At 49.8% G+C, this 12,366-nt stretch overlaps 1 protein-coding gene across 4 annotated transcripts in view; it reads left to right on the plus strand.

The window, feature by feature from the left end:
* Nucleotides 1-12,366, plus strand: part of LOC105474345 (polypeptide N-acetylgalactosaminyltransferase 6) — a 41,564-nt gene that overhangs the window by 19,200 nt on the left and 9,998 nt on the right. For all 4 annotated transcript variants that reach the window (XM_011728933.2, XM_011728926.2, XM_011728927.3 and 1 more), the window contains 2 exons: nucleotides 8,124-8,273; nucleotides 9,341-9,575. In XM_011728933.2, coding sequence (XP_011727235.1) covers nucleotides 8,124-8,273; nucleotides 9,341-9,575 — 385 coding nt within the window. The remainder of the gene's footprint in view (nucleotides 1-8,123; nucleotides 8,274-9,340; nucleotides 9,576-12,366) is intronic.

The raw sequence follows: 12,366 nt of genomic DNA on the forward strand, positions 1-12,366 counted from the left end.
AAACATGTCCTTTTCATGAGGCGTCAGGAGAGAGAAGAATGAGAGCCAAGCAAAAGGGGAAGCCCCTTATAAAACCATCAGATCTTGTGAAAACTTACTATTACAAGGATAGCATGGTGGAAACTGCCCCATGAATCAATTATCTCCCACTGGGTCCCTTCTATCACATGTGGGGATTACGGGATCTACAATTCAAGATGAGATTTGGGTGGGGACACAGCCAAACCATATCATTTCACCACTAGCCCCTCCCAAATCTCATGTCCTCACGTTTCAAAACACAATCATGCCTTTCCAACAGTCACCCCAAAGTCTTAGCTCATTCCAGCATTAACCCAAAAGTCCAAGTCCAAAGTCTCATCTGAGACAAGACAAGTCCCTTTCCCTATGAGCCTGTAAAATCGAAAGCAAGTTAGTCACTTCCTAGATACAATGGAAGCACAGGCATTGTGTAAATACACCCATTTGAAATGGGAGAAATTGGCCAGAACAAAGGGGCTACAGGCCCCATGCAAGTCCAAAATCCAATAGGGCACTCATTAAGCCTTAAAGTTCCAAAGCGATCTCCTTTGACTTCGTGTCTCACATCCAGGTCACACTGATGCAAGAGGTGGGCTCCCATAGCCTTGGGCATGGGGGTTCTAAACTATTAACTTATCACCCCAAATTTTGTGAGTCCATGAGCTACAAGTGCCCAGGTAGGCAACTTGTCTAACTAGCTAGACAAGTGACATAATGCCAGGCTGGCACAGGCAGCATCTAACAGGCAGAACAGCCTGTGTTCAGTAGGGCAGAGTTGGCAGTAGCCCCAGTAGCCCCTCCAGAGCGCCTGCCCCTAGCAGGCCACCATACACAATGTTCACCTTCTCTCTGGCTGTCCTGGACTTGTTGCCCTGTATTCTCTTCTAAGGCCAATTCTCTCCTAAGGCCAATTCCAGCATCTCTAAATCATCTGCATGGTCAGGGCACACTGGCTCACACCTGTAAGCCCAGCACTTTGGGAGGCTGAGGTGGGAAAGTCACTTGAGCCCAGGAGTTCAAGACTAGCCTGGGCAACATAGTAAGACCCTGTCTGTACAAAAAAATAAAAAATTAGGTGGGCATGGTGGTATGTGCCTGTGGTCCCAGCTAGTCGAGAGGCTGAGGTGGGAGGCTCACCTGAACTCAGGAGGTCGAGGTTGTGGTGAGCCCTGATCATGTCACTATACTCAGTATGGGTGACAGAGTAACACTCTGTCTCAAAAAACAGAAACAAAACAATCACCTGCCTGAAAAACCTAAGCTAGTTATTCTTGTTTTTCTGGGTCCTGGCATCCTTTGAGAATCTGTTAAAATCCCTAGAATAGTGCACCACTGCCCACAACAATATGCAACAGCCACATTTTTGCATTTAATTCCAGGGAATTTGTGGACCCTAAGATAAACAACCCTACCCAGAGGGCTTTCAGACGCGAGAGATACTTTCAGCAACATTCAGTTCAGTGAGGAAAGGAGAAAAAAAAAAAAACTCAGATCCATGGTCAGAAATCTCTGCCATCCACAGTGGGATAAAATTTCCTACACGTTTGACTGTTTGATCAGATTAACCAGCTCTCATTACACACACACACAAACAGGACTGTCTCTGCCGAAATACAATGTCCCCTCTCTCTGTCCTCCACTCCAGGCACCCAGCAGCAGCCCTCTGAGAGTGAGTCTGAGGGCAGTTGATACTATGGGGGAGGAGACCCCGTGCCGAGCTGGGGGGCTTTTTCTTCCCCACCTCTGAGTCAGAACCAGGGCATAAACCTCATTCCTGAGCGGCTAAGTCAGCAGCCAGGGTTCCCTCCCTGTCTGGCACACTCCACCAGCTTACCTAAATTAGAGGGAAAAAAAGAAAAGAATGCAGGGCAACGGGCTAGTGAGTAATTAGGGAGCTCTTTTTGCCAGGAAAGGCTACTCTTAGTACAGGGAGCAGCCAACACAGAGGCCTGAGGCTTGACTTGTTAATGAGGCAAAAAGAAGGCAGTGTGGCTTAAACAAAGTAAGCCAGGGAGCAGAAAGAGTGCTGGTGGAGTGGATGTAAGGAGCTGGGCCCATGGCTCACGCCTGTAATTCCAGCACTTTGAGAGGCTGAGGCAGGCAAATCACTTGATGTCAGGAGTTTGAGACCAGCCTGGCCAACATGAGGAAACCCCCTCTCTACTAAAAATACAAAAATCAGCCAGGCATGGTGATGGGCACCTGTAATCCCAGCTACTCAGAAGGCTGTGGCAGGAGAATTGCTTGAACCCAGGAGGTGGAGGTTGCAGTGAGCTCAGGTCACACCATTGTGCTCCAGCCTGGGCAACAAGAGCAAAACTCCATCTCAAATAATAATAATAATAATAATAATTTTTTAAAAGGCTAGCGGGACCAAATTGTGAGAACTCTAAGTCACGGGCAGTGTTTGGATTTTTCACGTGTGTATGTAGTAAAAGGTACATGACATAAAATGTATCACGTTCACTGTTTTAAGTCCAGTTTATTGATTTTAAATGCATTCACGTTATTGTGCAACCATCACCACTACCCATCCCCAGAACTTTTTTTTTCCTTTTTTAATGAGATGGGGTCTCACCATGTTGACCAGGCATGTCTTGAACTCCCAGCCTCCCAAAGTGCTAGGATTACAAGCGTGAGTCACGACATCCAGCTCAGAACTTGCTTTTTGTCATCCCAAACTGAAACTCTGTACCTATTAAACATGAATTCTCCACACTGCCCTCCCAGCAACCCCTGGCAACCACCATTCTACTTTCTGTTTCTATGGATTTGATTATCGTAAGTGGAATCATACAGTATTTGTCCTTTTGTGACTGGCTTATTTTACTTAGCATAATGCCTTCAAGATTCATCCATGTTGTAACATCTGTCAGAATTTACTTTATTTTTTATCTTTTTGAGATGGAGTTTCACTCTTGTTGCCCAGGCTGGAGTGCAATGGCGCAATCTCAGCTCACCGCAACCTCCACCTCCTGGGTTCAAGCAATTCTCCTGCCTCAGTCTCCCAAGTAGCTGGGATTACAGGCGTGCGCTGGCTCATTTTGAACTTTTAGTAGAGACAGGGTTTCTCCATGTTGGCCAGGCTGGTCTCGAGCTCCCAACCTCAGGTGATCCGCCCACCTTGGCCTCCCAAAGTGCTGAGATTACAGGCGTGAGCCACCAAGCCCGGCCCAGAATTTACTTTTTAAGGCTGAATAATATTCTATTGTATGTATACACCACATTTTGTTTGTCCATTCATTCGCTGATGGACACTGAGGCTGTTTCCGCCTTTGGCTATGTGACTAATGCTGCTGTGACATTGGTATGCAAATATCCAAGCCCCTGCTTTCAGTTCTTCAGGGTATATGTCCAAAAGTGGAACTGCTGGATCATATGGTAATTCTATCTTTAGTTTTTTTTTAAGGAACCATCATACCTTTCCATAAGGAAACACCATGGATTTAAGTACAATTTGAAGCCGCTGTAGTGACATGATCTGATTGATGATTTTTAGAGAGAATTCTGCTTCTCACAGTAGCTGCCGTGTCAAGAATAGATTGAGGAGACTGGTATAGAAGAGGAGAGCAGTTCAGACATGATTGCTGGAGTGACTGTGGGGATGAGAGAGAGAGCTGGCAGTACCTGCAGATGTGCCGATTGTGGAAGGGGAGAGCAGGGGGGAATCTAGCATGACTCCCAGGTTAGAGCAGCTGGAGGGATGCTGGCACCGTGTACTGACATGAGGGAGACTGGCGGGGGCAGAGACCGTTTTGGGCATATGTTGAATTTTCCATTTTTTTCCACATCCAAGTGAAGATGGCAAGGTCAGGAAGGAAGCCCCAGGAGTCATCTGCATATAGATGATATTTCAGATCATGGAACTGAGTGCAGTGTCTGTGTTGGGGTCCCAGGGGTCTTGTGGACTTGAGTTTTGAGGATTGAAGCTGGTTGAGGTGCTGGAGTGTTGAACCTAAGTTGGAAGGCTGTCACCACGGGGACATGAGAGTGTGGCTGGGCTCACCGGTGCAGCCATGCTCAGCTCCGGTCTTCTCAGTTCTGGGTCCGTCCAGTAGGTCTGGGGGTGGGACAGGTGGAGGAGTATCATGAGGGGCATTGCTGAGGGGAGTTGTCTCCCTAGAAGGGCTTGAGGCCAGAGACTGGGAGCCTCTCGGGCTGAGAATCCCTGGGTCTGGCCTCGCCAGACTGGAAGGAAGGCATGGGAGAAGGGCTTTGTAGTGCTCAGGGCCCCCCTGAGGTTCACAGCTCAGTGCTTCACTGTCTCTCACCACAAAACCCACTTCCTATGATGTTTTGTCCCTGGGTTATCTCCACTACCGTGAACTTCCTGTGCGCAGAACTGGGCGAGCTCTCGGGGAAACAGCAGCCATGCTGAGGAACCTGGGCTTCCTCCCTCCTTCCTGTCAGGGCCAGTACCTGAGGCTGCAGGTGCACTATGAGTCTCAGAGGGCAGGACCCAGACCAGGCCCCTCCCTGCCCAGAACAGTGTCTGGCACCTGGCAGCACATTGGCAGATGTTTGTGGAGTGAGTGCTGGGCTGAGGCTGCTGCATGCGGCTGATTTTGATTCCTGAGGTCCTGGCCCCCAGAGATAAGAAGCCTCATTCCTAGAGTAAGTAAGATACAGCCCCCTCCTCAGATGACTGCCTGAAGAATCCATTCATAAATGAGCTCCATGTTGGAATCACCTGTCTATCCAGTAGGACTGAAGAAGGAAAAAGCGAGCAGGGCATGGTGGCTCACACCTGTAATTCCAACACTTTGGAAGGCCGAGGTGGGCAGATCACTTGAGGTCAGGAGTTCAAGACCAGCCTGGCCAACACGGTGAAACCCCGTCTCCACAAAAAATACAAAAAATTAGCGGGGCATGGTGGCAGGTGCCTATAATCTCAGCTACTTGGGAGGCTGAGGTAGGATAATTGCTTGAACCCAGGAGGTGGATGTTGCAGTGAGTCAAGATTGTGCCACTGCACTCCAGCCTGGACAACAGAGTAAGACTCTGTCTCCAAAAAAAGAAGAAAGAAAGAAAGAAAAAAAAGAAACATGAAAAAAAAAAGAAGGAAAAAGCTGAAATTCCAAATTATAGAGACTTCCCTTCTCCTAGGTGCCACTCTCCAGGGCAGTGACCAAAGAACAACTTCAACAAACCCCTTTCTCTCCCTTCTTTCTTTCCCTTTCCCTCCTGGGATCTCACACACGGAAATGGCAAGGCCTTGGATGACTGGGAGAGGAAGCAGAGACCACCTTGAAACTCGGGTACATTAAGTCCTTGGCCTTCTCATCTTAATCTGCTTCAGGATTAAAAAAAAAAAAAAAAAAAAAAAAGTCCGTGGCCTCACTTCCCCTGGAGGGAGAAGGTGAGGAGTCCTCATATGCAGACTGGCTGGGATCCTGCTGCTGCCCTTTGTGCTTCTGCCACCCTGGGCTAGTCACTTTGAGTCTTACTTTTCCCATCTATAAACACTGGGGACAATACTCCCTGTTTCACAGAGTTGTTAACTATCATAGAGAAGATTAAATAAGGAAGTCACCATGAAGACACCAACCTCACCTGCACAGACACACACTCCAGCTCAGTGCTGGGTTATCGTGTGCATGTGTGCATGCATTTGTGGGAGATCAATTCCATGCAACCCCCTCAACTGCTTAATTTCAGGACCTGCCGTTTGTAGAATGCTGCATTCAGAGCAAGGCCCACGCTCTGGGCTGAGCCCACAGTCCAAAAGGAAAAGGACACACTCAGAATTGTCACATCTGTCCCCCACATCTGAAACTGCAGGCTCTCCCTTCTGCACAGAACAGAACCGTGGCAGAGATAAACCAAAATGGCAGTTAGTAAAACATAGTAAGGTTTGGAATTCAGTATGTTTGAGATGAACTGCTTCAGAATAGAGCTATTCTTGGTTTGGTTTTTGTTTTGAGACAAGTCTTGCTCTGTCACTCAGGCTGGAGTACAGTGGCATGATCTCAGCTCACTGCAACCTCCGCCTCCTGGGTTCAAGCAGTTCTCTTGCCTCAGCCTCCCAAGTAGCTGGGTTTACAGGTGTGTGCCACCACACCCAGCTAATTTTTGTTTGTTTTTTTGTTTTTGTTTTTTTTGAGACGGAGTTTCGCTCTTGTTGCCCAGGCTGGAGTGCAATGGTGCGATCTCGGCTCACTGCAACCTCCGCCTCCCAGGTTCAAATGATTCATCTGCCTCAGCCTCCCAAGTAGCTGGGATTACAGGCATGTGCCACCACGCCCAGCTAATTTTGTATTTTCAGTAGAGATGGGGTTCCTCCATATTGGTCAGGCTGGTCTTGAACTCCCGACCTCAGGTGATCCACCCGCCTCGGCCTCCTGAAGTGCTGGGATAACAGCCATGAACCAGTGCACCCAGCCTAATTTTGTATTTTTTTTTTTTTTTTTTTTTGAGACGGAGTCTCGCTCTGTCCCCCAGGCTGGAGTGCAGTGGCCGGATCTCAGCTCACTGCAAGCTCCACCTCCCGGGTTCACGCCATTCTCCTGCCTCAGCCTCCCGAGTGGCTGGGACTACAGGCGCCCGCCACCGCTCCCGGCTAATTTTTGTATTTTTTTAGTAGAGACGGGGTTTCACGTGTTAGCCAGGATGGTCTCGATCTCCTGACCTCGTGATCCACCCACCTCGGCCTCCCAAAGTGCTGGGATTACAGGCTTGAGCCACCGCGCCCGGCCCTAATTTTGTATTTTTAATAGCGGCAGGGTCTCGCTATGTTGGCCAGGCTGGTCTCAAATTCCTTGGTGCAAGTGATCCACCTGCCTTGGCCTCCCAAGTGCTGGGATTACAGGAGTGAGCCACCGTGCCCAGTCAGAATAGAGCTATTATTAATGCTCTAAGGATTTCAGACTAAATTACAGGGCCATGAAATAAACTCTTCTTTGAAAGGAGTTGGAGGTCTCAGTAGAGACATCTTCCCTTCAAAAAGTTTTCCCTGCTCCTCAAATCCAGGAGATTTGACCCTTCTTTGGGACCCACACCCCAGCACTACCTCTGTTAGATCATGGATTACCAGCCCTGGAATCGCCTGTTTCCTGGTCGACCTTGCTTCTGGGTGGTGGTTCCTTAGGACAAATGGTCAAGCCGGCTGGGCTCGCCACTGTGCCTGGTCCATGGTAGGTGCTTGGGGCAAGTATTTTCTTAATGTAATTAAAAAGTTGCTGGGCATGTTTTCACCTTAAAGAATTCTATCTGCAGAGGAGGTTACAAAGGGGATTAGAGTCAGATGTCCCGCTGCTGATCCAGCAAGCAAGGAGTCACCATTTGTGTATGCCCACCCATCGACGTTACTGTGAAGAGCCTGGAAGGCAGGGAATCCTGGACACTGGAAAACAACTGTGCAATGGAGCTGTGGAATCGCAGCTCTGGCAGATGGTGGCTGAAAGGGTGGAGAGACTGAGGGAGGCATCTGAGAGCCTCTGTCAGAAGTCTGTACTTGGGCCAGGCATGGTGGCTCATGCCTGTAATCCCAGAACTTTGGGAGGCCGAGGGAGGTGAATCACTTGAGGCCAGGAGTACAAGACCAGCCTGGCCAACATGGTGAAACGCTGTCTCTACTAAAAATATAAAAATTAGCCAGACGTGGTTGCACGCACCTGTGGTCCTAGCTACTCAGGAGGCTGAGGCAGGAGAATTACTTGAGCCCAGGAGGTGGAGGTTGCATTAAGCCAAGATCGCACCATTGCACTCCAGCCTGGGTGACAGAGTGAGACTCCATCTCAACAACAACAACAACAACAAAGTTTGTACTTGATGTGTGACCACAGAAACACAACTCTGAGGTCCTGTCCCTGACATTAGAGAGGGTGCCCAGGTGAACAGGCATAGGATCTAGCACCACAGGGCCAGTGCCCTGGTGAGGCAGGTTTGATCACAGGCAGGCAGGGCTTCTTTCTTCCTCTCTCCATCTTCCCTGTTAATCTCCTTCCCCGGCTCCGGCTTCTGTGGGATGGTTCAGTGCAGCGGGTGTTGGGGGTTTAAAATTCAGGCCTGCTAGAGGCCTGAGAGCCCCTAGGTTGGTGCCCACAGGGGACTGGGTATATGACAAAGTGGTGGACTGACCACAATGACACTGTCCCTTCCAGAACACCTAAAGGAGAAGCTGGAGCAGTACGTGAAGCAGCTGCAGGTGGTGAAGGTGGTGCGGCAGGAGGAGCGGAAGGGGCTGATCACTGCCCGGCTGCTGGGGGCCAGCGTGGCACAAGCGGAGGTGCTCACGTTCCTGGATGCCCACTGTGAGTACGAGGGCACCAGCCTGGGCGTAACCTGGAGGCTCCCTCCCTGTTAGAATGAGCCAGGGCCGCAGCCTCACCAAGGCCCCTTCCTGTTCTCTGTTCCGGGAGCAAAGGAGGCTTGGGACCCACTCCAGCTACCTCTACCCCTTTCTCACCCCAATCCCAAGGATGTTTCATCAAGAGAACAAAGTCCTAAAACAACTGGTGACCCCAAAATCACCGGAAGTGTGATCTGGGGCCCCAGACACTCATCCACCCCTGTACTCCCCATCTGCACCTTGTTCTGAGCTTGGGCCCTCAGAGAGGCCTCCTGTTATGACTTAGAACTGGCTTGTTTGGGGCTTTCTTCTAGGGCAACATGGAGCCAGGAAGGCCTCCTTCTTGCCCAAGACCAAAACACCTCCCCACTGTTGTGGGGGGTGAAATCTTTTCCCGAGGAGTGGTGATATATAGGGGAAGCTCTAGACTTGGAGTCAGAATTCTTGGTTTGCATTCTGTCCCTGCCACTAACAGTCTCAGTTTCCTCATTTGTAAAATAGGAGTGAGGATACTAACCTTACTGAACAGAACTATTACTCTGAGGGCCGAATGAAGTAATACATGCAGAAGCTCAGTGAAAATCTCAAAGAGCTAGACAAATGAAAGAGATTATTCTTCTACAATTGGGGCTGAAGCTTGACATGCAGATGCCCCTGGGAGAGGGAACACCCTCTTCTGAAATCCACACGTGGGCCGGGAGGGCTGAGCCAATGGATCAGCTGGAACCCCTGAAGATACCATCCAGGGCCTCCCTGTGCTTTTGGGTCATCTGAGTTGACCATGTTACTCCCCAGAGACCTCCGTTCTCCCTGCCAAAGCTGCCTCCGCCTTTGGGGGTAGAGGGGTGGTAGGAGGGTTTTAGGAAATTCTGTGTGCTCCTCGCAGCGGTGAGGCTTGCTGTCCTCCTCTGCCTGTAACCCGGGAGTAGGTGGAAGGTCTCTTATCTTCCTGGGTGTTCCCCCCAGGATGCAGCTTGGGCTCAGCTGTGGGCAGGACCCTGATTGCTGCCTCCTGGTTGGGGCCTGCAGGTGAGTGCTTCCACGGCTGGCTGGAGCCCCTCCTGGCTCGAATCGCTGAGGACAAGACAGTGGTGGTGAGCCCAGACATTGTCACCATCGACCTTAATACTTTTGAGTTCGCCAAGCCCGTCCAGAGGGGCAGAGTCCACAGCCGAGGCAACTTTGACTGGAGCCTGACCTTCGGCTGGGAAACACTTCCTCCACATGAGAAGCAGAGGCGCAAGGATGAGACCTACCCCATCAAGTAAGGACCGCAGCCTGGTGAGCCCCCAACCTGGCCTCAGCCCTTCCCAGTTCCAGGAACCTGTGCCATCTCACATCAACGTTTGTAAGGTGCTCTATCAAGCACTCGACATATTATGTTTAATCCTCACTCCCTATGAAGCAGGTACAATGATTAGCTTTATAGAGAGAATACTAAGGCTCATAGTGATCAACACTGACCTAAGATCATGCAGCTAGCAACAGTGGAGCAAGGACACCCTTCCTGGCCTGTCTGGCCCTAACTGTGGCACTGCACTGCCTCACACCATGACAGTTTGCTCTTATTCACCACTTACCATGTGCCAGGCACTGAACTAAGGGCTTTACATTCTTTAGTTTATTCCTCCCTACACATAAAAGGACATGGCCCATGCTTGCAGATGGGGCAAGAGATGTGATGGAGGCCATTATGGAATAGTCACTGTCATAAGAGGGAGTGTTGTGTGCCCCCAGGAGACTGTCTTTGAAAAGACTCAGAATATAATGAAAGAAAATAGACATATTTTCTGCAGCATGAAGTCTGTAGCAGTTGCCCTGAACTTCTTTGGTGAAGGGCCAGATGATAAATATTTTCGGCTTTGCCAGCCACATATAGTTTGCTGCATATTCTTCTTAATTTTTTATTTTTTTTACAAACATTAAAAAATGTATAACCAATTTTTTTGCCCCAGAGGCTTCTAAAAACAGGCAGCCAGATTTTGCCCACAGGCTTTTATGTGCCAGCCTCTGAGCTGCAGGGTAGACAGTTGGAAGTCCACCCACTGTTTAATGCCCACTGGGCTCACCTTCCCCTCTTACACCCATCCTGTCCTCCCCTCTCCAGACTGCCTGTTGGTGTTATTGGAGACTGTAAGTTTATTTTAACAGTTGTCTCAGACAAACCGAGTTGAGGAGTGACTTTTAGTGTAGCCAGTGGTTTGGCATTATTTGTGTCATTGTTATCTTAGACTGGCCAGGATACTTAAGGGTTAACTGAACATACATCCAGGACGGAGGGAAGCAGAGGTTGGAGATACAGTAGCCAGAGATAAGAGGGAAGGTTTGAAAGGAGGAAAGGATTAGTGCTTCTTCCTCTCCATGTGCCCAGAACCCTAAAAACTGCTGTCCATGCCAGGCACAGTGGCCCATACCTGTAATCCCAGCTAGATGAGAGGCTGAGGTGGATTAGGTGGATTGCTTGAGCCCAGGAGTTTAAGAACATCCTGGGCAGCATAGCAAGACCCATCTCTTAAAAAAGAAAAAGAAAAGGAAAAAGAAAAAAAAAAACCTGCTCAGAGTCCCAGTAGAAAGGAACTCAGGTGAATGCCACAGGGAGAAATCCCACAAATCCTGAACAGCCAGCTGCTCGGTCTCCACTAGGAGAGAAGGAAAGAAAAAGGCAAAAGAGAGAAAAGAAATTTGAACTTCTCACTGACCCAATGCTTGTTTCATAGCTGCCTTTTGTTTGGTGTGCACAGCAACAGATCCCCACCCCCACGCCAGTGACCAGGCACGCAGCGGCACAGTCAGAAAGAGGGTACCTGGCCCCCACCCATCACTGACGTCGCAGGCTTCAATGTCCAAGGGCCATACAACTGGAAGACAAAGCTCCAGTGTTTGAGGAATGAATATGCTCCTTGGCCCACATGCCCTGGTAGCATGCATGGCTTGCCGAGGCTCTTCACGTAGTGCCCCCACCCCAGGAGGACTGCTGACAGTCCCCTCCTGGCCTCCCATCTCAAACCAACCACAGCCTAAGAGGAGAGTCAGAGGATCCTAGGGGTAGGCCAGGACATACAGGGTGTTTACTAGAGGTTGCCTGTGGTCGTAAATTTACAGTGAAGCTTCCCATGCAGGGTTTGTCCTCATAACTAATCCATCAGTGACTTCTCAGTCTGGGAGGCCTCTCAAAGACAAGACTCAGGGCCTGTGGGGGAGGAAGCAGGTTGGCTTCCAGGTGCTGCTCTGCAGCTCCAGCACTCTCTGAGCTTCTCAGGGTGCTACTTGGGCTGGTTTAAGAACCCTGGGAGAGGCCGAAGCCTCTTCCAAAGTGATAGGAAGCCAGCCTGAGCATGAGGGTTTCCCAACTGAAATTCCTTCCAGAAAGTGGCTGCAGGAGCCAACTTCGGAGAGACAAGAGCAACCACAGGGTAACACCAGGGTCGCGTTCCTGGGTAGTCACCTCGATGGATCAGCGGAATGAACAGTGATTGAGCCTCAGCTGTGTGTAAGGCACCTGGATAGGTTCTGGGGTTACAGGGGTTTCCGTATCTTTCTGCTTGGTTGTACCACATGAAGCCACCCACTGAGGGCAGCAAAGCCCTACCCATGCCAGGCTGGCCCAGACACAGAAGCCAACAGCTGATGATTGTGCTCCTGCCCTGTCTCCCCGGCCCCCACCCCCCATTCCATCTTGTGTATACTTCCCCAGGTCCGCTTGGATACCCTAACGCTTAGCCCAGTCCCTCCTAGAAGCAACCTGCTACTAAACTCTAGGAATTAGATGTTTTTGTCAATTTATCTCATCTTGAGTCCACACCTCCCTGTCTGTGTCTAAAAGCCAGAATCTTTTTATAACCTTCTAAATGTTCCCCATAGCCCAAATTGAGCTTGATCTCACCTGACTTTCCACTGTTTCCCAGAGCACCGCTTATCAGCTTTCTCTGTTAAAAGCAACTGGCAACTTCTCCCTAAATCTACCGTTTCTCATGCAGTATAAATCACCAGGGATAGGCACCTACTAAAACTATGGCTTAATAGTCCCTGAAGGGCAGAGCCCCTGAAACAGAATG

The sequence above is a fragment of the Macaca nemestrina genome, chromosome 10 (assembly GCF_043159975.1).
Source record: "Macaca nemestrina isolate mMacNem1 chromosome 10, mMacNem.hap1, whole genome shotgun sequence".
In the NCBI taxonomy this organism is placed as follows: Eukaryota; Metazoa; Chordata; class Mammalia; order Primates; family Cercopithecidae; genus Macaca; species Macaca nemestrina.